The sequence below is a fragment of the Notolepis coatsorum genome (genome assembly GCF_963971535.1).
Source record: "Notolepis coatsorum genome assembly, chromosome: 6".
Lineage (NCBI taxonomy): Eukaryota > Metazoa > Chordata > Actinopteri > Aulopiformes > Paralepididae > Notolepis > Notolepis coatsorum.
Genome location: NC_140170.1, coordinates 141,394,883 through 141,418,659, shown reverse-complemented (window position 1 = coordinate 141,418,659; position 23,777 = coordinate 141,394,883). Strand labels below are relative to the sequence as shown.

Below are 23,777 nucleotides of genomic sequence, written 5' to 3'. Positions count from 1 at the left end.
TGGGGAACTGGTTTTCTTAACGGCTCCCACACCATTTCGGGGGAAAATATGGCTGCCATCGGGCTATCAAGCCGAGGCACCCAGCCCTTTAGCCCATGGACCAAACCCACCACCCGCGTGACTGGCATGTAGGTGGGGGTAAGGCCAACGATGCAGGATATTACCTGTCCCTGTGCCACGTAAGCCTCCATTGCTGGGAAGAATGGGCAGACAATGCCCGTCTCTCACAGGACGACGTTGCCAGAGATGACCCATCATGTCATCAGGAACACGTGCCGGCAGTGGCTGCGGCAACGCCACGCCATTAGCAGCTGCGGCGGCCGCCATGAGCTCGGGGAACAAGGCAAGCAACTCCCCTTGCATACCTTCTTCCACGTCACTCGCGTACGGGAGGCTGCACCGGGCGCCATCGTCCGAGGCGGCAGATAGCTGGGCATCTCGTCTCGGGGTGGAGGTTTTAACCCAGTCCCAGAGTACAAGGAACCCCAGGGAGACTAGCACTCCCTGCCACTCCCCGAGGGGGAGAGTGACACGTCTCCGCCGGGCCTTCGAACAAGAGAGCTCCCGCCCCCTCCATGTAATCCTCAGTTTCCATCGGAAATGGAGAAGAGGCAAGAGAACTCTCGCTCTGCTCCAGCACAACACTACAACCAGGCCACTCACCGCCGCTGCTCGCCGTCTTCCGACGAGAGCGAGCCGAGGCGAAGAGTCTGCGACGCAAATCCCCGGCCACCAGAGGAACTGTCGGCCGACTGTCCCCCGACGCGGGAACCAGGGCCGGAACCCGGCCACCTCACAGGAGATGGGGGCTCAACGGCCCCTCTGCGAAGCACACTCTCCTCCGGGCGCCGCCCAGGCGCACCTGGCTGCCACGACCGTGGAACCAGAGACGCCCCACGACGCACGGAGGACGCCGCGATAGTGAAGCGCTGGTGGAGGGTAGCGTTGTAACCGTCTAGACCCTCAGACGGTGAAGACATTATCTCTTTGCTTTTTCGGAAATTTGCGAGAGAGAAAAAACAAAGATACAATGTCAACGTAGCTCCTTTCCAACAACTATTTTGGCACTAAACTTAAAGTGGTGTGTTACAGACACTTTTCTGTGGTGAAAATAGGGAAGGAGCTGATGGTGTGGCCACGACCCCGCTTATGTAGAGGAGCGGATGTGGGCAGGCGGATGGGTGTGTGCATGTGGGGGAAATTATTCATTATTAGATTGGATAAAGGAATAGTTCCACTAAGAGCAGAACGTAAGCTATACGATCTATAACTCAGCATTTCGGGAATTACCCCAGACCGCTCTAAAACCATACTTATACTCACCACGGTATAACACAGGAACGTATGGATGGTCCCTTGGCCCCCCTCTCCCCCTTCCGCCTCCACACTAACCAAGCTCCTGACCTGATGGACTAGATTCTTCCGTGTGTTTATGTTGTGCTGTGTCGTGTCATGCTGTGCTGTATTTATGTATTTATTGTGTCATGTTGTACTGTGTTATGTATGCATTTGTATCTATGTTCCAGTTTCATGTATTTTAGAGCTATTACACTCTGTACCGATCAAGAATACCACCAACCTGGTTGTGTGGCAATAAAGGAATCTTGTATGGAAAAATTTATTCTTTTTCACATATTGAACGATAGATAGGTGATGTCAAATGTACATAATGTAATATAGTGCTCTCACCACTATCGAAGTGTACCACAAAATACCCCCAAAGTACCCCAAAGTACCACAAAATACCCCAAAGCATACCCCAAAATATCACAAAGTACCACAAAATACCCCAAAGTGCCTGGAAATATTATTCAAGCATTTAGTCTGGAGAACAGGTGTGTATATTGGACAGTAATTCAGCACTAAACAATCTGCACTGCACTACTGCCATTGTGTCATACATGAAGCTTACAGTGGGACAAGAACTTTAACATTTAGACTTACAGCTTTACTGCAGCACAGATTTACTGTATTGTAGTGTATATTAGTGTTACAGTAAAGATTTGCCAAAATTTACAGTATGGTACTGTACTGCAGCATTTTACAAGTGGGAAGCACTGTTATTGTACACTACAGTAATATGAGTTACTGTAAAGCAGTATATGTTTACTGTAATTTTACTCTGCACCACATAGGATTGCAAGACAACCTCACAGAGGTGGAAGAGGGCCCCTTTTTACTCCACAACAAGAGGAAGCCATTTGTGCAATGGTGATTGCAAACAATGCCATAAGGTTGAGAAAGATACAAAGCGCTTATAGAGGATGACAATATCGTTGGGAATATTGAATCGGTTTAATTCGCTACAATTGACAGGAGTGCTCAGGAGAAATGAAATGTGCATGAAACAATTGTAATACAATGTGCCATTTGACCGGAACAGCGTGAAGGAGATCAGTCACCAGTATGTACAGGTAAAACATGTGTTCTATGCATACTCTAATGTGCTGTAAACTGGTTACTTTGTGTAGTGCTTAAGCATTACATCAAGCGCAGGAGTGTGTTATAGGAATTAGATCATGCCTAGGGGTGGTTGTTAGGCCCGACGCGCAGCGGAGGGTCGTTAGACCGCCCCTAGGCATGATCTAATTCCTATAACACGCGACTACAAGTGGTGTAATGTCTTTTATACAATGGCCGAATTCACCCAACCTTATTGCTATAGAATAAACACACAGTAATTGAAGCATAATGGAGATTTATTCACAAAACAATCCACAGAGAAAGTAGATCCACTAGTAGACACCAAAGGGAGCTCCACAAACCATGTTAAACCCAGATAGACAGTACTGCTACATCTATACATTTATGACATACCAGATTTACAAATACAGTACTGTTTTTGTAGGGTGATTATGGTTTTTACATTGAGGTTCTGGGGTAATGTGGAGTGTTATACGAAATACCCCCCCTCCACCCCACCTACCGATCTCCTACCTACCAACCTCCTCCAATGTACAGTTTCTTCGTCAAATGTATATACTCTTTTTTAGACTCTAGACAGTACTGTATTTGTAAATCTGGTATGTCATAAATGTATAGATGTAGCAGTACTGTCTATCTGTATGTCATATATGTTATGATGCATTGAAAATGGGGGACCCTGATGTAAACAAGATGAAAGTCTTTCTCCGATCTGCATCCCCTTAACAATTGTGTGTATTGAGCTGTACTGTACCCATTCTGCAATCTGGTAATAAAATGTTCAATCAATCAATCAAATCTGAAAAAAGAAAAATTTAAATATGTTGGCCATTTTGTTTTGTTTTTAATCTCTGCGATTTTTCTTTTGTTTCACAATGAGTCATGACAAATTAATTACATAATCCATGTGTATGTAACAAACTAACATATTCCAGTTGAGTATCTTTTTTGGAGGATTCGTTCAAAAGCTATTCATACTTTCATTTTTCTATCTATGGCAGAAAAAATTAAGTAATTCGGTTGTGGGAGGGATCTTGGGTCACATGGAGTGCGTTATACTAAATAACAACCGGCAACATCACTGTTTCAGCCAATCAGAAGAAATTTGCATGCCATTGTATAACATGTATTTACATTTAGTTATTTAGCTGACGCTTTTATCCAAAGCGACTTACAAGTTCTGTACGACAAGTCATCAGGAAAGGCACGACTCTATCAGCTGAGTAACAATGTTCATCAAAGTGTTGAGTGCTACAGTGTGTAGGTTAGTTTATTAGGACAAGTGCATGACAGTAAGGTTAGTTAGGCTTAGATTTTATTTTATCTTTTTTAGATAATGGTTGAAGAAGTGAGTCTTTAGTCGACGGCGAAAGATTGAACGGGTTTCAGCTGTTCTAACTGGGGTGGGTAGTTCATTCCACCATTGTGGGGCAAGGACTAAGAAAAGGCAGGTTCTCCTTGATGACCCTCCCAGAGCTCGGATAGGAGTGGGTCTGAGACGGCCAGAAGATGCAGAGCGTAGGTGTCTTGAGGGTGTGTAGTTAGAGACCATTGACCGGAGGTAGGCAGGAGCTGTTCCCTTTGCCGCATGGTATGCCAGGTCGAGGGCCTTGAAGCGGATTCGTGCAGCAATGGGGAGCCAGTACAGGTCCCTAAGAAGTGGGGTGACATGGGCCGACTTCGGTAGGTTTGAGATCAGGCGGGCCGCTGCGTTCTGAATGAGTTGAAGAGGCTTGGTGGCAGTGGCCGGGAGGCCAGCAAGCAGTGCGTTGCGGGCAGGGCTTGACGTTAACTTTTTGGCTCACTAGCCACTGTGGCTAGTGGTTTTTCAAAGTCACTAGCCACTCAGCATTTTCACTAGCCAAAAATCCCCGCACTCGCGCCCCCACCCAAAAAGTTATAAATATAAGTCATTGGACAATGTAACTGCAAGCATTTGTTTGGACATATGATTTTGATCTGCTTTGTCAACTGACTGGATCCCAGCAAAGCACACTTCCACCTTCCCTGCTCTTGCACATCTCACATACACCAGCTCCTCCTCCATCACAGCACTGTCTGTAGAGCCATCACTCATGACAGGGGAACTTTGTGCTGGCAATAGTTTGTTTAAGTTTATTCCTTTCAGCCTCAGCAATGTAGAACATAAATTCCTTGGCTCTGTTTATGTTTCGGTATGTATTGCCAACATGCAAGCCTTTCTGCTCATCTACCCTGAAGAAAAAACAGTATGACTTAGCTATGTATTTTTCATATAACGTTAACACTGAGTGCGTTTACATGCACACTATACACCGATCATAACTCAACAATAGAGAGAGAGAGAGAGAGAGAGAGAGAGAGAGAGGGCAGCTGTCCATGGTGCTGAATATTTGCAGGGCTTTGTTAGTCTGGAGCCTGTATGCTTCTTAATGTTAAATGAATGTGGCTAGCTAACAAAACACCGTAATATTAGTTTAATAATACACATTACATAATACATGTTAGTTTGTCTAATACTCACTCGCACATCCACAAATAGTCGGTGAAGGGTCGGTCTCCCTTTCTTCCCGATTGCGTGAACGTTGCGGGAAAGCAACTTCAACTTGTCCATCTGAGCTGATTTCATTGAGACCAGGGATCTGACCGCAACACTCTCCTCTAACAGACCAGTCTTCGCCCGCATGGTAGCTAGACTATGTATGTGACCGTTTGATATTTCATGATCCTTTATCGTTTCTCATTTTAAATTGGTTGTGCCAATAACAAACGACAAGCTGTTGGACTTGTCAGTGCCATACACACGACAATCAATGCAGAACATGAACTTCTGCTGTGGATCATATCCAAGCCACTCGCGACCTGAGGGCCACTTTTCAATGAACACCCGCTTTCTTTTATTCGCCTCCTCTACTTTGTTCGTGTTTTCGGACTCAGTCTCATTATCTTTTCTATTTTTTGTTTGTTGGTGGTTTGGTTCACCGGGTCTTTTCACACCCACAATATGCCGCCACATTGTAACGTTACGTTAGCTAACGGTCTGTATTGTAACCAGTTGAGCTATTAATGTTAACAGCGTTCGTTCAGCTGTCAGCTGCCAGACACACAACACGGAAGCAACACGACACGCGCGATAGGGGCCGGGCGAAGTGGATGGGCCAATGAATGAGCACACTGTGCGCACCCAGTCCTGTGGGAGTTGTAGTATTATATAGTATGAGCTGGATTGACTTCATTATTCCAGATGCCTTTTGTAGACTACAATGTTTTTTTTTCATCGAAAAAAAAAACCACCCGCCCGATTGGCGGGTAGAATGATGCATCTACCCGCCAATGACGAATTCTACCCGCATTGGGCAGGTGTCAACGTCAAGCCCTGGTTGCGGGAGATGAGGAGTTGGGTGGCTTCTTTTGTCAGGAAGGGGCGGATCCTTCTGACGTTGCTCAGGAGGAATCTGCAGGTTCTGGTTGTCGCTGCGATGTGAGCAGAGAAGTTCAACTGGTCGTCGAGGACAACACCAAGGTTCTTGGCGGTCGGGGACACGGTCACAGCTGCATTCTCGACTGTGATGGAAAGGTCGGTCAGGGGGGAGGATTTGGCTGGCAGGTGGAGCAATTCTGTTTTGCTTAGGTTCAGTTTGAGGTGGTTGGTCGTCATCCAGGCAGAGATGTCGGACAGACAGGCCGAGATCCGCTCAGAGACGTGGATATCTGAGGGAGGGAAGGAGAGGAAGAGTTGAGTATCATCGGCATAACAATGATACGAGAAGGCATGAGACGTGATAATGTTACCCAGTGATTTAGTGTAGAGGGAGAAGAGAAGGGGTCCTAGGACCGAGCCCTGGGGGACACCCGTCCGCAGGGGGCGGGTGGCCGACAGGGTCCCTCTCCATGACACTTGGTAGGAGCGGTCATTGAGGTATGATGTCAGCCATGTCAGTGCAGAGCCAGCCACTCTCATTCCTGCGAGGAGGATCTGATGGTTGACTGTGTCGAAAGCTGCAGATAGATCTAGGAGAATCAGGACAGAGGAGAGGACTTTCGCTTTTGGTAAGTGAAGTGCCTCTGTGACCGCAATGAGGGCTGTTTCTGTGGAGTGGCCAGTCCGGAAGCCTAACTGATTATTAGGGTCTAGGAGGTCATTCTGTAAGAGATAAGCAGTAAGTTGGTTGGATACAGCATGTTCAAGTGTTTTAGAAAGGAAGGAGAGAAGAGAGACAGGACGATAGTTGCCTATGACGGTAGGGTTCAGGGTTGGTTTTTTTATGAGCGGTGTGACTCTGGCTTGTTTTAGGGAGGTGGGGACCACCCCCGAGTTGAGGGAGGAGTTGATGGTTGCAGTTAGGAATGAGAGGATGTCTGGTGCTATGGTCTGGAGGAGTGGGGAGGGTAGCTGGTCCAGCTGGCATGTAGTCGGACGGTTCAACGTTACCAGTGTCAGGGTCTCGGCTTCTGTAAAGGGAGAGAAAGATGACGGATGAGGTTCTCGGTTCAGTATTTGGAATGGGTGGGGGTTGGGAGAAGGAGCTGCGGATGTTCTCCACTTTTTCCTCAAAGATGATAGCAAAGTCTTCGGCATCGAAAGATGAGGGAGGGGGGTGGGGGGGGGGGGGGGAGTGAGGAGGGAGGACATGGTAGCATGCAGTTTGCGAAGGTTCTTGGCAGAGGCCTCGATCCTATGGTGAAAGAAAGAAGCTTTGGCATTAGTAATGGTTTTGGAGAATGTTAACAAGAGGTTGTGATATGTGTCCATGCAGTACAATATTGTATTGTATTGTCCATGTATTGTTCATAGTACAATACAGTATGTTGTCCAAAATGCATTATGTTACACAGGAACAGTTTTTATAGTTTTTCTCTCTCTCTCTTCTGGGATAAAGAGTGTACTGGAGCTGGACGCCAGGGAACCGCTGCACACATTCATATACGTTGATGATGCAGGTTTCAATCTGGCAAAAGGTAGAAGGCGTGGAAGAAATCACATTGGACAGAGAGCAACCATTGATGTCCCAGACCAACGAGCAGGGCTTGACATAAACTTTTTGGCTCACTAGCCACTGTGGCTAGTGGTTTTCCAAAGTCACTAGCCACTCAGCATTTTCACCAGCCAAAAACCACCACACTAAATAATTTTCTCATCAATACATTCCCATTTTATAGTATCATGTTCCACCATGAATGCATGAAAGGGGGGGGCGGGGGACGTCGTTTCTGATTATTAACGGCATTCGTTATTGTAGCATCATACACTGATCGGCTGGGTGGCTAATGCTAACAAGGCCTGATCAGCATGAAATCTATAAGAAATCGTTCTTAACCGTGGCCGGTTGGATCCCAAAAAGGATTTCCCAGTTATTGATCGCCATCTGGTAGATCGATATGTCCATTGGCTGATGCTATATTCCTTTACTGCATACTGAATTCGGCGTCGCAAAAGGTATTCCATGCGATCTGATGAAGGCATAGCTTCAGGCTAATAGAAAAAGTAGGCCTGAATGAAAATAATTTACATCCGGTCTGAAAACAAGGAGTACTCCATTCTCGAGACAGCACCACTACCAGGATCTGGCCGGTAATGCACTTTTCCGAATTGTTGAGAGTTGTAGTATTATGTAGCATCACTTGGATTGACTTAATTATTGCCGATACCTTTTGTAGACTACAATGTTTTTTTTTGTTCATAGAAAAAAAGTCACTATAGTCATAATAATCACTGCACTGATTATTATATTCAATATTTGATCACCAAAACCCCCCAAAAAGCATAAAAAGGGGGCCCCCCCGAGTCGATACTTTCCACAACAAATTTGTGTTTCCGCGTTCGAGTTTTGCGCTCTGATTGGCCAGGTCATGTGACATGTGCGCCAATCGTGGGACGGCAAGTTCTGCGCCTATTTCCGGGTCGAACAGCCTGCAAACTACCTAACGCCTAGTTTATCACTGGTTAAGCTTAGGAGACTCTTTCGCAGTTGGTTAAGGTTAGAGTTTGGAATCAGGGCAGGCGTTCTATCGCCATGCTCTAAGACAAACTCTAACCTTAACCAACTTCAAAAGAGCGCCTAAGCTTAACCATCCAAAAACTTGCGGTCCCACGATTGGGCGTACATGTCACATGACCTGGCCAATCAGAGACGTGGAAACACAACTTTGTTGTGGAAAGTATTCAGGCGCCCCCCCCCCCCCCCCCCCGCCCGAAAAGGGCCCTTAAAAATCGTGCTTGTGCGCTACGCTCGCTCGGTTAAAACACAGGTATAGTGCCCTTTTCAGCCTTTGAGCACCTGCCCCTCTAAAGTCATTACATGCATTACATCACTTGAAGTCGTGTTATACAAATTATACTCGGCTGCGCCTCGGGCCTAACAACCACCCATAGGCATGATCTAATTTGTATAACACACTCCGTTGCGTGATGTAATGCTTAAGTAGAGTGCTTGCAGATTTCAGGTTGAGTGGGAGCTTGTTCCAGAGGGTCGGTGCTGCGACTGCGAAAGCCCGGTTTCCCTTTGTCACCAGTCTTGTGTGGGGGATTTTTAGGCAGATTTGGTTGTTTGAACGGAGGGATCTGGAGCTGGTTGATTGGACCAGGAGTTCTTTTATGTAGGCTGGGGCGAGACCGTTTATGGCTTTGTATATGAACATGAGGATTTTTAAATGTATCCGTTGTTTTACCGGGAGCCAGTGTAGGGATACAAGGACTGGGGAGATGTGGTCCCTCATCTTGGTGCCCATCACAAGCCTTTTATTTTTGCGATTGTGCGCAGCTGGAGGAAGCAGGACTGAGCCACTGCTCGCACTTGTCTGTCGAGTTTCAGCTCGGAGTCAAAATAAGACCCCCAGGGTTTTATCAGGGTGGACAGAGTGCCCATGTTGATCTACAAATTGAATCTATTATTATTATTATTATTATTATTATTATTATTATTATTATTTTGTTGGTTATCTGGGTGACAGAGGTGGGTGTGCCAAACAGGATAATTTCAGTTTTGCTCTCATTTAACTACATGAAGTTTTGTGACATCCACTCTTTGATATCTCCCAGACAGTCTTTTAGTCTGGTTAATTGTAATACGTACACATGTTACATTTGAGATACAATAAGTAATACTTACAGCTATAATAATGTACATTATGTACCTTTTTTCCTGTAGTCAATTAGTACTTTATTTACATATTTTAAGTGAGATCGGGCTGCACAATTTGAACATACCACCAGATATAAACGCATCCATTACTACTTCCAACTTGTACTGACCACAGGGGTTATTATAACACTTCCAGACACAAAGGACAACTCCCATTCCTTGAACTTGAAGATATAATCCCATCGCCATCCTAAAACAAAGAGGTGGAGGGGAGGGGGGGGGGGGGGGGTCTGCCTGTTGTGTGTATTAGGAAAAGGCTTTCTATGAGGACGAGCCAATTACGCTTCTGTAGAGCAGAGGTGACCCCCTTAGACCCAAACACCAAGTCGTTAACAGGACTAACTTCAGCTGGGCTATAAACTCAATTTATAACAGTTGATAAAAAAGTGCTTACTTCTGCTTCTCAGTGCTGTACTAAACGGAAGAGAGGGCGGAACAATATATCACATTTTCATATATCTACGTTATATCCAATATATATATATTTTTTTACAAGGACAGATACAACCACAATGATATTATTTGTAAGCAACTGACAGGAGTTTGCCCCGGTGTTCTTTCTGTGTGGAGTTTTCTCCTGTGTTCTTTCTGTGTGGAGTTTGCCCCCGTGTTCTTTCTGTGTGGAGTTTGCCCCCGTGTTCTTTCTGTGTGGAGTTTGCCCCCGTGTTCTTTCTGTGTGGAGTTTGACCCCGTGTTCTTTCTGTGTGGAGTTTGACCCCGTGTTCTTTCTGTGTAGAGTTTGACCCCGTGTTCTCTGTGTGGAGTTTTCTCCATGTTCGCATGAGTTTCCTCAGAGTCCTCCTGTCTCCTCCCACATCATGACATGCATGCTAGGCGTAGCTACAGTGGTGCAGTAGTGGTGCTACGCAGTACCAGCACTTTTCTGAGCACAAGTATGCGCACGGATGTGCACGCGTGCGCACACAAAAATACGTTCACAACTTTCACTCGACTAGTCATCTGTGCGCGGCGCGCCAAGTACCGGCACTTATCTATCACCTAGTCTTTGCATAACAATAGCATAGCAATAGCATAACAAAGAACGAGAAGTGCAAAACCAAAATACAAGCCCTGTGGGGGTTTGCTTGAGCTGTGGAGCTCTCACTATGTGACAAATGGTCCCGACTGGAAGGATGAGACATTTCTTATAAGTTGTGCTTCAGAAGGAAACTGTCCTTCTGTAAACTGTAAGTTGCATAGTTAATTTAGTTTGTATTTACTTTTCTAGTTTAAGTAAATTCAATTAAAGAAATTGTAACTACAATATTGTATCTACAATTACATTTAAAACATTGTTTGTTTTTCAACCATATCTGTTGACAATATAATTTCTTTATATATTGAAGGCTACATCCTGCTACCTTTTTCAGCTTCTCTATTTCAAGGCAATATTTACAAAAACTAAACTAAAACTAGTAATTTCCTATACAAACATGTTTCCTACTATTTATGCATAATAATCATCTGTTCTGTGCGCACGCGAGGGAACATGTATGCGCAGGAGCGCGCGTGCACGTGGCGTCATTTAAACAGAGTACAGGCACTTCTGATATTATGACTGCACCCCTGCGTAGCTAGTCTACATACTCCATCGAAGTCATTGAAGCACCATGACCAAGGCACTGGCATTACAGCTGGAGTTGGTTGCCGGGTGCCAGACTATGGATGCCTGCTGCTCCTAAATACTTAGGATGGGTTAAATGCAGAGGTCAAATTCCTGGTGTAAGCCAAAAGAAAATAAAAATAAACAAGATTTTACTTCGCAAATAAAAACCTTCTGAATTCTGTTTCACAGCTACTGAAAACTCACCAACTCCAATCAAGTCTCACCAAGCAAATACTATATAGAATGGACTGAAGAAAAGTACTAAAGGCGTATTTGGCCCTTATTCTGCCAAATACAGAAATATTCTTTCCTAGGTTGGAGCCATAACTTAGTAACCCCCCCCCCTCAACACACATACATGTGTTTCCCAGCCACGTCTTAAATAGACATGATGCGAGCTCAGACAACAGACTCATTACAGACAGAGACCCGATATATCACTTTCACTTTCAGTCTCTCAAGGGTGGAGTGTGGAGGGCATGCATGAATGCACAGTCACACAGACACACACACACACACACGTCACACACAGTGTCATCCAAAAAGGGGATGGCAACTGTCCCTATAGTCTAGTAGAACACAGCATTATTAATAATGACCTAGTTTTGGCAAGTGGCCAAGCAAGGCAGGCTCCTCATCTGAGCCAAGTCTTCATTTATTCAGGGTCAAAGGACAGTTGAGCGAACAGGAAATCCCTAAATCATTAAGGAATGACAACTACCAACTAGGCATGTACCCATGTCAGCATCTAGTACCATCTTGCCAAACATTAGCGCAAGTTACAATGTTCTCTTGTAATCCAGTTTCTCTCCTGCTCAGTCATTCAGTGTACTTTTCAAAGTAATGAATCTGACAAAGACCAGACCAGGAACCAGACGAGGAGATTAAAATAAGACGTAAGTGTGTGGAACAGAAACCTGGTGCACCACATGGTTTCTGATCTCGCAAATCCAACCGGGTAAGAGAAACAGGGATATCCTCTCGATCAAGTGTTTCTGCCCCCAATACGAGTCATTTAATATTGAGTATCTGCCGATACAAAGTCTTGATCCAATATTTGTATTTCCCTAGATAATAATAATATAGCAGCACAGTGCACACTTCAAGTATATTAAGGTTAAATCAAACCAATCCAATGTAGGTACGATATGCTTGGTAATTGAATAGTTCTGCTTAAAGAAAAGTATAGACAATTCTTATTTATTTTATTACAAAAAAAGGATCAGAATTTGATCTGGCTTAATATAGCCAATCCAATAAATACAGATCATTAAATTATAATAATAATAATTCATTACATTTATATAGCGCTTTTCTAGACACTCAAAAGCGCTCCCCACAATCTAGGGTGGAAATTGCCTCCTTCACCACCACTGGTAGCACCCAACCTTGGGCTACGCAGGCTCAATGGCTGCCATACACTGGCACCAGGCACACATCACACTACACAGGAAACAGGGATTGATATCAGCCAATTAAGGGGAAGGGATGATTAGGTGGCCTTGATGTCAGAGACCTGATTGGGAATTTGGCCAGGAACGTCTGGGAACCCCCTACTCTTTGCGATAGGCGTCCTGGGTTCTTTAACGACCGAATTCAGTCAGGACCTCGGTTTAGCATCTCATCCGAAGGACGGCACTCGCAGCTGTACGGTGTCCCTATCACTGTAACAGGGGCATTGTTACTGACTAGTCCAGAGGACAGAGTGCCCCCTGCTGGACAACAACACCACTTTCCGACAACGGCCTTGACCGGCTCAGATTCCGATCTGATCTGACATCCCTAGGCCCATGACATAGACAAAGAAGGAATAATTATAATGTTTGTTGTGATCCATAACAGTAATAAGGCCCAATACATCCCCAGAGGCAAAATCCAGACTTATATGGACAAAAACACATGCAAACTCCCTTTCTCTTTCTGCAACTCTACAGTAAGATACGCAGTAAGTAACTCGAACAAATCAATCAAATGAAATAAAAATGTAATGAAAACCACAATAAAAAACAGCCACCAGTCGCCACATTCAGAACACAGCAATACTTCCAGAGAGTGAGAGCAGTCTCAGACAGCTAAGGGTACAGGAGGCCAGGAATCTGGTTTGGTGCAAAGACTTACGTTCCCAGGACCTCTTTGAAGTCATAGTTGTCCTTCACATCCGACGTCTTCTTTTTCCAGGCATGGCAATCGTCTCCCAGCGGCATCCTCTTGTTGTGCCGGTCGGCTACAATACTGGTGGGGAGCGGGGAGACGAGGACAGAGAGGAGAGAGAGGGAGAATAAATAGTTTGTTAACCATTTAGTACATAGGGTTCCAAAAAATCGGAACTACCCATTTAAATATGACGTTGTTACTGAATCTCTCCCATTGTGAAATGAAAAAAAATATTGAAAACAAGACCAGGAACAATAACATTGGATTCCCGTTAATCAGAAAGATCACCATTTCCCACTTTCAGACACAAGTCCAATACTTTTTTTTTTTTTTAAACTTTTTTTTTAGCGTTTATCGCTTTTCTGGTCAAGCATGACCGACAGTTGTAGGGTGAAACGGGAGAGAGAGCAGGGGGAGACATTCGGCAAATGACGGCGAGTCCGGGAATCGAACTCGGAGTCAACCAGATCCGTGACGCAGCACGGAGTCCCGCGACGCAGCGCGGTAACATGGTGTGCTACTGGAGCACCCCACAAGTCCAATACTTACCTGCATAGTGAGTCGTGACTCGTGACTAACAGCCATTTATCATAGGAGACGTGTGAAAATCATTACACTACTATAACCAGACAGATATATTTGTTCTCAGGTAACATAGGAATGCAGTAAATCCTGCTCCCTGCCTCACACACCTTCTCTTACATTTGGTATTAACCTGATTGCGAGCTTCACTATACAGCTAGGCCCATTATGAGTTTGTGGTATTTTTGTTTAATTTAGTTTTAATTTTAGAGCACAAGACACACATGACTAATAGTTTGAGTGAAAGCAATTAATGTATCTGAATACAAATAAAAAATATTTTTTAGTAAATTTAAAGCTGCACTACGTAGTTTTGGGATAGAAATACGACTCTCTAAAAAGTCTAAATATTTTGTGATATATCTTTTGTACTGGATTAATTAAGTGAAAACTGGATCCCTGGAACACTGTATGAAGCTAGGAATGATCTGTTTGGCTGTGGTGTCCTGCCCTCCCACCACATGTACAACACAAAGCAGCATCTTCTAAAAGGTTAATGTCGGTCAACATGGCTTCTAAAAGGTAATTTCTTGGATTTGTGTCGACATAAGAAACAGGTTCCAACAGTAACTAATTATTCTAGAGGTCATTTCCCTTTCTAAAATGACATACTGGAGCTTCAATATTTATTGAGATTATACTGTTGGCAAATGAACCTTTAAGCCTAAACCTCAACAACCTCAACAACCTCAACAACGCGAATACTAAAACAATCGTTTCAGTTGTCACCACCTCCCCCGACTGTGCCCAAGTTGTTTACATGCCGTTACACTGGTCAACAACATGCAGTTACGGTATTTGTTGTCATCATATGACTATTTGCCTCTCTGGGTTGTGTGAAGTTAGTGCTGGTTCATGTGCTCATTAAGCCCAACACGGGACCAGAATAGCCCTGTTCATATCAGCCCTCCTCAGTCCTCCTCCACTCCTGCTGCTTGCCTGCCTGGCTCACAGTCCCACTGCCGTGGTTACGTAACACATCGTTTAGGTTTTTGTCCATGCCATTATTTCAGTAGCGGGTCAATAATGACCCGATATGGATTCGTGGGAGGGAGAATTACCCCTTTCTGGAGTGAGTGGGAAATCATGCATTTTGGCAATTTGCTGTCAGAAGAGGACAGCAGGATACAGTGCAGCCACATGATAATCAGGTGCTTTTGTTGACCTCATCTTGGCTATTTCATCAAACCGCTCATTTCTCACATAACCTCTAAGTTAAACTGAGCTTCTTTATGTTTTATTCTCGTTTTCCCAAGAATATTTTTGTACCTGTAATTCCCATTTCTGGGCCATTTTCTTCCTTGACCCGCTGTTAAAACTAAATGTGTCACTGTACTTTGTGTATGACTGGAATGAAGCAATAGAAAGGCGGTATGAATGTAGCCCTCCGGCACTAGATATGTGATGTTACAAGAGCATGTTCTCTTATTATGCTGATGACATATAGTCAGCAACTGTTGCACACATAAAAACATGTGCTCGCTTACTGCTGTCTGAAGTTGGCATGGAAACCCAATGGAAATGCTATAGTATCCAAGAGGCAGAATTGCACTAGTGGCTAATGGCAGGTGTCAGCTGAGATGGAGGTCAGTGTAATCACTTTGATGGCAGCCGGCTGGAATTAGCCTATATGTCTCCCATAAGTGGCCATATTGAACTGCACGTAGTAAAGACCAGATATGTAGCTACCAGAGATGGATGTAAGGGGGGGGGGACATAACAGGTCAACAGAACAATGGGAATACTATGCTTCTGTGATTTTCTGTAGATAAGGCAAAACTATATTTTATACAGAGATACTGGTCATAGAGTCCTGTCTGATTCAGAAGACAGACAATGATTAGAGGGAATTTATCCAAGGATAAGTCAGGCTAGTCTACATATCTAATGACTGTACAGTTAGGCCAAATGCCTGAGTTCTACTAGAAACATTTGATCTAAGACTGTCATTTGTTTGTTGGCTGTGTCGTTTGTATTGATTATGTCATCACATGAGTCCTACTTGTTAGTTGTATTATCTATTGTGTGTTGAGCTCTGTTTTTTTATCTTTTGAATTTACTATTGTATGGTTTTTAGGTATGATTGTGTTTTATGTGGATCCCAGGAAGACTAGGTGGCTGCTATGGCACCAGCTAATTGGGATCCTTAACTAAAAACAGCTATATGGAAAATACAAAGCTGTGGGCTTTCGCAGTTGCAGTGCCGAAACTCTGGAACAAGCTCCCACTAATCTGCAAACACTGCAAAAATGCACCTTTTCTCCATAGACAATCCTTGAGCTAGTTTTGTGTTGTAGTATGTATTTATGTCTGTTCTCTGTCTGCTTGGATGGCCTGCATGTATTTTTGTCTCCGTTTTTCCTATCTTTTTGTTTTCTTCTTTTTTCTGGCACCGTGGCACAATATACATATATCATATCAAAGGCATATACTCTGGTTTACAGCTTCCTCGTTGTCACCTCAATGTCGCATCATTTACTGCAGTTTCACTGAAAGCTATTCAAATCAAAATGAGCGGAGATCTAAAATAGGCATTGGTAAGCCGCCATGCAAAGTAATGTGCTTGGGGAAAGTGACAAGAGGAAGTCCAGAGCCAACATGTGAGAGAGGCTCTGCTTCCTCAAAGGAGATCTGCAGCGCAGAGGGCCATGTGGTTCAGCTGCCCGGCGATGACTACTGTATATTATCAGTTTGCAGCTAGTAAGGTTGCCAAACCACACGCCACTCTCTTTCTCTTGGCGATTACAATCTTGTTTCCAGGCACAATTTCTTTTTCGTCTCCGTGGGAAAAAGATCCATCTACTGGAGAAAATAAATTGGGATTATATGCTCAATCCACATCTGAAAATTTATTAATTAATGGACGAATGAATGAATGATTGAATACATAAATAAATAAAACAAAGAAAAAGGGACAAGAAACTATTCTTGTTCAACATTTTATGGCCATATGTTCCTTTGGAGTTTTTGACACTTGCCAATATAAACAAACAATGGAAAAATCTATATGTGCAGGTGGTAAAAAAAACAATAGAAAAACAATAATAGCCCTACATGGTTTGGACATAATATGTATATATATTATATCAATGGAGCGTTTGAATATGAAAATATACTATTTGGAACATTCTAACCTATAGATTAACTCATTGACCGCCAGGGATTAGACGGGCCCCGTTCTATCACTGCCACGCTTTAAAAGATAGGAGTGTGTCAACTAGTTTGTAGAGCTATAACATTCTATATTATAGCTAAGGATACAATACTATGGCCCATTTGACATCACCCATCTATCAATAGTCAATTCTACTATAAACGTTGCCGTCTCTTGCCTGTACACGGTATTATTCCCAAATCAAATCTATATCATAGGTATTATGTTTCATCATGAATGCATGAAAGGGGGGGGGGGATTTTTTGATGCTTTGATCGTCACCAACGGCATACGTTGTGGAGTAACGTTACACAGACATGTTGCGATCGGGGTGAAGACATGGTTGGATCAACGCAGGATTTATAGCATATAGCCCTTACCTTCACTGGGATGTACCCAAAAAAGAATATTCCAATTATCTGATTGTGAGTCCCAGTATTGGTGTCGATCGTGTCGCCAACATAATCCACCACACATCATGCATCGGGAGCATCAGACGCTTCTCAATCCGATCGTTATAACCGCTCCATTCGCCCGACAAAGAAAAGTGAGCCCGGTGACATTTGACCGTTGCACAGGCGAAGATACAAGGTTTCAAAGGGTGCTCGATACCGCCATCTAGCTGGAATGCGGCCGGTATTGTATGGTGTCAAACATCAAAGTTAGAATAATACATACAGTATGAATATCTGTGAATACATCGACCCATTCATTTGTCTGAATAGGTGTGACACACGTCGACATGCACACCAAGAAACGTTCAAGACACTGTTGCAAATCCGCTAAAGAGGAAACAAGCATTGGGACACATTTCATACTCAAGATGCATTTCATTTCACACAACAACAACAACAACAACAACACATTTCAACTCATTCAAGCTTCCGACTAAAATCTCAAAAAGAACATTGACTGAAGGGTTCAGAAGTGAGAAAGTGGTTTTGTTTTTCAAAACAAGCAAAGATGCTACAAGATCAGAGTATAGGCTCAAGGGTTGATACTTGTGCAGGAGGAGCACTGAGGAGCAGACGGGAGCATATAGAGGAAGAGGAGAAGAGGAAGTGGAGAAGAGGAAGAGGAAAGACGCATGCAGGTAAGAACGAGAGTTTCGGAAAGTCAAAAATACCCCCCTCTCTGCTCATTCGATAACATCACTGGAGAGACCAACGGGACAAAGTCAAGCCAGCATCGAATGACCTGGAGGCACTAGGTTTAAGCAGGCTCAAGGTTTAACAAAGAGATGTACGATACAGCAGCTAAACCAGAACCACATTCTCTAAGTTCTACATGACATGCAGCATTCACCCTCGGTAAAAAGGTCAAAGTATATCATATACATGGTCGCTGTACTCACTGGTTTCCCATTCCTGTGAAGTGCAGTGGACAGAAGAAGTACACAAACACACACACACAAGTGCTGTTATGTAAAGAGGCAGTGTGATGGCAATAAGACTTTTTGACTTTGAGGGCGGACAGGACTCCTCTTTCAGATGGTGACCCGCTTAGACATGAACATGTACTTCATATAGACACGCAATAATACACACGTGCACAAACGAGGTGTATGCACACATATACACACACACAGGAAGTGGGTAGACGTGGTGGTTCATTGTAGCGGCCGGAATTTCCTAATTTACTTCCCCACTTAATTGTGAGCAGTATTGATGTGTATGTATTAGGGGTGTAACGGTACACAAGAACCACAGTTCAATACATACCTCGGTTTTGAAGTCACGGTTCGGTACGGGTTTTCGGTACAGTGGGGAAAGTTTGGCTTTCCGGCATGTTCCACTCAGGGGTGATTGTGAAAAAGTGGTTAACATACCGTTGTATTCGTTCGGTACACAGCCGTACTGAACCTTAGGTCCAGCACTGAAACGGTTCGGTACGGATACGTGTACCTTTACACCCCTAGTATGTATACATTTGCAGAGTCATCTGATATCTCAGTTTATTGTGCTCCATCGTCATTCACCTGCTGATAAGGAAAAGAAACTGAAATGTTGGGCATAAATGAACCAGATGCATGAAGATGGGATTCTCCTGAATTTGTAATTTCCTGCAAAGCTGGCCGTGTGCCTAAATGTCAACTAGGGCCTATATATAGGGTAGAACTCTTACTGGCTGCCCCCTCTTATAGGCCTTTCACATAGGATGCCACAACAGCCACACTGCCCTCTAGAAACACATTCATTCCAAAGGTTGCCGGCGGCTTTTCACTACGCTGAGCAAAGCGCAGTGCACTCCTCTGCGAGCTTTTGCACCCAAAGTTACCCAACTAGGTTGAAGTAGATTGAACTTTGGGCACTGCACGGAGTGCACGCTGTTAACGAATCCCCGCGCCACCAATCGAAAATTACATGCAGCCATGCCAGGCAGAGGGAAAGTTGATACTGGCACTAAAATGTCCTGATTTACTACAAACACATTTCAAAGCAAATGCAAGGTATGCTTAATGTAGATAATGTTATTATCTATCGCTCTACTCTCCAGTGGTGAGTGCAGCTCAAATTATTATTTACTAAGCTGATAAGTGCATCTCTGGTAAGCACGAAATTAAAATAATTCCCTCTGCATGATTGCATGGAAACAGAATCAACTAATCGTTTAGGAAACAAAGTACTATGACCATTAGTTGACAAAGAATTTCATGTCAACATCTTCTTCAAATGTGTGTAGCACTATGGGACGGGCTGCCAGGACTGAGTGACGTCCAGGAGAGCAGCCATCTTTACGCGTCTTGAACATTCACTGTCCAGCTAAACTGGGCCCCGTCCCTCGTAAATCTCCTAGTGCTGTATAATATGACGTTTGCAGTATCTGATTATCATGCTAATTTGCATCCAATTAACTCGAATGCAGGTGCAGGATTGATTTGACCAAATCCATGGAGCAGCCGCAGATTCAACAAAAAAAAATAGCTTTTTCCAGAATATTGTCCTGCTGTTGAATGCAGTCATACAGACAAGACTCATTATTGTGATGCCAGATATGTAGGCCTTATAATTATCCAACATGAAAGAAATATATAATAATAATTACAAATTACTTAAAGGTGCTAGATAACATTTTATGTAGTATAACAATTAAAATATATAATAATACATCCACAGAGCGTTTAGAAAGGTGCAGAATAAAAGTATTGCTTTTCCCCCAAATCATTTATTGAATTGAATTCATAATTTTAATTTCCCCCACTTGGAATGAACCTGTTGGAAAACATGGTTCTCTAGTGACATCTAGCGGCTGCATGTTATCTATAGCACCTTTAAATTAACCGTATAGTCACCACCCTAACAACGGATGAATTTACTAAAGTGGGGACAATCCTAAAATAACCAATCATGTGAATCAGAATAGACACCGTTGACGTACAGTGTCCTCATAGGTTCTGTCATGATAGCAAATGATGCACAATATTATCGAGGATGTCACATGAAAGTTTAGTGTTCACAAAAGAAGGAGTTGTGGTCTCACATGTGTCGATTCAACAACAAAACATATAACAGGTTATCCCACACACCAAACATTTGACACTGCTCTTGACTCCACAAACGTCTCAGTCCCATTCACAGCTATCGGGTTGTAAGGCTATGCTCAGCCAGCTACACTAACACACAGGCTGGATCCAATTGGCGTGTTGTTCATCTGGGCCACTGGTGTTCCGTGACACTCCTGAGCAAATCACCTTTCAAAGTGAGTTTATTAATTAATAAGCTGATGTCTCCGTCTGAGTCGCTGGGGAGGGAATAAAGGTGTGCCTGTCTGTGTGTGTGTGAGTGAGAGAGAGAGAGAATACCTCAAGCACTTTATTATTTTTTTTTCCTTTATTTTACCTCGAAGAAACATTGGGGTATAGTCCAATTAATAGATACACTGGGGAAATGATCCAAACTATTTATACTAAAGCAACCACTAGACTATAGACCAAATGCCCCTTTAATAATGAAAGATGGAGGATTTCTGGAGCAATGTTTGGGTTATTTTTAGATAGTCAGCTGGTGGACTTCTAAACAGCCTCACAGTGCATCACAAAGCACACACTTCCTCATGTGTATGGGGAAGAAAGGGGGAAATAACTTTCCAGTCACTAGTCTATTCCTTCAGACAAAGTCAAGTCTCTTGATGTTTGATAATCAATACAATACCTTACCGGGTACATAACGGGCATCAATCTAACAGCTATTTGTGAATGAGCGTGCTTTTTAGTCTGCGTCTCTCGTATAGCCTACGCTACGGTCTTGCACTAGGAAGTTCAGTAGCCTAATGAATTATTATATTAATAGTTGTAAGACCGCAAAGTCTTACTACAATCAACTATTTCTTTATAGAACGCAGATTGCTACAGTTACAGACCCGAGACATGCTGGATGGAGAGAGACCTGTCAAAAAGCTGACAAAGAGCAAGAGGGCATGGTATTTTCCAACATATACCTCTATTTTATGGACAAATCAATACATAGTTAAAGTTTTAGTAATGGCGGTAAAAAAAAAAGGGCATTCTTACCTTCAAATTGATGGTCTCAAAGGTCGAGTTTTGTGCCAGACTGCCTGTACCTTCCACTTCCAGTCTCGGAGCGCTCGCGGAAAAACTGTACTTGACAACCTCACCCGCAGCACTCCCTCTGACGTCAGCCAGGACAGAAGGCAAGAGGCGCGGTTCAGGAGAGAAGCAACCAATCGCCGACCTAATTCTGACATACAGGTAAACTGCTGTTTCACTATTGGTTCGTTCTCGATATGGGTGTTGAATGATCAGGTGCAAGCGTCCTCTCTCCCTCAGAGGTGCGGTGTCTATCAAGTGTTTTTATATTGCTGTACTTTTATCAGACGCGCTCAGAAGATTGTGTCAGACCCAACTCATGTTCTCCACTCTGAAGTTCCAGCTGGTAGAAGATGCAGGTTCCCTCCAATGCAGGCGAAACCATAAATATGAATTCGGATTCCTGCCTGTGTCAACATTCTAAACGCTAATAGGTAGAGCAATTTGTTGTTGACCACATAGTATAGGGGTTGTGCAAGTAAGTGTGAGTGCCTGCCTGTGTATGTGCTAAACTATTACACAAGAAAATAGGGCCATGATGTGTGTGTGTGTGTGTGTGTGTGTGTGTGTGTGTGTGTGTGTGTGTGTGTGTGTGTGTGTGCACAGTACATTTCGCAGAGTAAATTTTACTCAAAATGAGTCAATTTTACTCAGTTTGAGTAAAATTTACTCTGCGAAATTTACTGTGTGTGTGTGTGTGTGTGTGTGTGTGTGCGCGCGTGCGTGTGTGTATTAGATTAAATTCAAATTCATTGTCATTATACAGCACAACACAAGTACAGTACAACGAAAAGAAATTTGGCATCCAACCAGAGTGCAAATGTATAGTAGTAAAGTGCAACAGCAATATACAATGTACCAGTGGAGGTTATTGCATGACTACTAGTGAGGCAGTGCTTCACTAGTATACAGACGGGGGGGGGGGGGGGAAATCAAATAAAATATTATTACATATTTTATTTTATTTTATTTATTTATTTTAGACATGTTTTCCTCTGTGAAAAAAACAATGCCAGTGCATATTTTTTTCTTCAAAAATGTCCAAGTGACAGCTCTCTGACCCTGATCCCATAACACATTGATGCTGGTCAGGCTATCAGCTGTCAACCAGTCACTGGCTTCCAATCAAATACAGGATACATTTTAAAATACTACTCATCACATTTAAAGCCCTCAACAACCTTGCCCCTCCCTACCTGTCCGACCTCCTCCACCGTCACACGCCCACCCGTCGCCTTAGGTCTGCAGATGCCAACCTCCTAACACCTCCCACGACCAAGCTCCGGACCTGGGGCGACAGGGCCTTTGCTGCTGCTGCCCCCTCCCTCTGGAATGCCCTCCCCAGCCATATCCGTGATGCAAACACCCTGACATCTTTTAAATCAGCCCTCAAAACTCACCTTTTCAATCTTGCTTTTGACCTCTAATTCTGTCGGTTTTATTTTATTTTGTCATGTATTATTTTTGTTCTGGTTTGTTCTGTTTTTTTGTTTTGCCATAGTTTGTCTCTCCTGCCCATGTGAAGCGTCTTTGAGCACCTGGAAAAGCGCTATATAAAATAGATGTATTATTATTATTATTACTGCAAATTTGGTGCACTGGGCAGGGTTTAAGAATCTAATAATCCAATCAAAATAGGGTATTTGAGTTTAAAAAAGGCGGTTAGTGAGGCTTAGCTCACTTGGTTGATTGGCGTTCACGCCGTGTTACATTGTGTTGACAGCCTTGAGATCCAATCAGAGAACACCATTTCCTATCCCATGCTTTGAGAGGGCTTGGAGAGCCCTGTAGTCAGTAACATTACTGTGTAGGCAGTAGCACTGTAGGCTAAATTAAACTTTGCACCAACATTATTAGGACTGACGTATAAATCAGCAACATGGAGAGGACTTATGCATCTGGATCAGAAAAAAAGTTGAGGATGAAAAAGTAAGTACAGTGTTTGTAAAAGCTTGGATGCTAACAAGATAGTCATTTTTGTTAGCTATACCTTTAGCTTAGCTTATGATCACAATGATGATCACCAAGCTAACTTACTGTACACATTAGGGCTGGGCAATTAATCGAAAAAAAATCATGATCTCGATTCATAGACCTATGCAATCTCATTTCTAAGTTATGACGATTTTTTTTTATTAAAAAGAAAAGTTATAATTTTTTTTTAATTTTTTTTAAACTTTTTAAATGATT

General features: G+C 43.4%; 1 protein-coding gene across 1 annotated transcript in view; it reads right to left on the bottom strand.

Moving 5' to 3' along the window:
* Nucleotides 1-21,678, bottom strand: part of camk1b (calcium/calmodulin-dependent protein kinase Ib) — a 141,137-nt gene extending 119,459 nt beyond the window's left edge. The window contains exons 1-2 of the mRNA XM_084317368.1: nt 21,552-21,678; nt 13,270-13,383 (exon numbers count right to left, since the gene is read on the bottom strand). Coding sequence (XP_084173494.1) covers nt 13,270-13,355 — 86 coding nt within the window. The 5' untranslated portion in view covers nt 13,356-13,383; nt 21,552-21,678. The remainder of the gene's footprint in view (nt 1-13,269; nt 13,384-21,551) is intronic.
* Nucleotides 21,679-23,777: the final 2,099 nt, after the last annotated feature.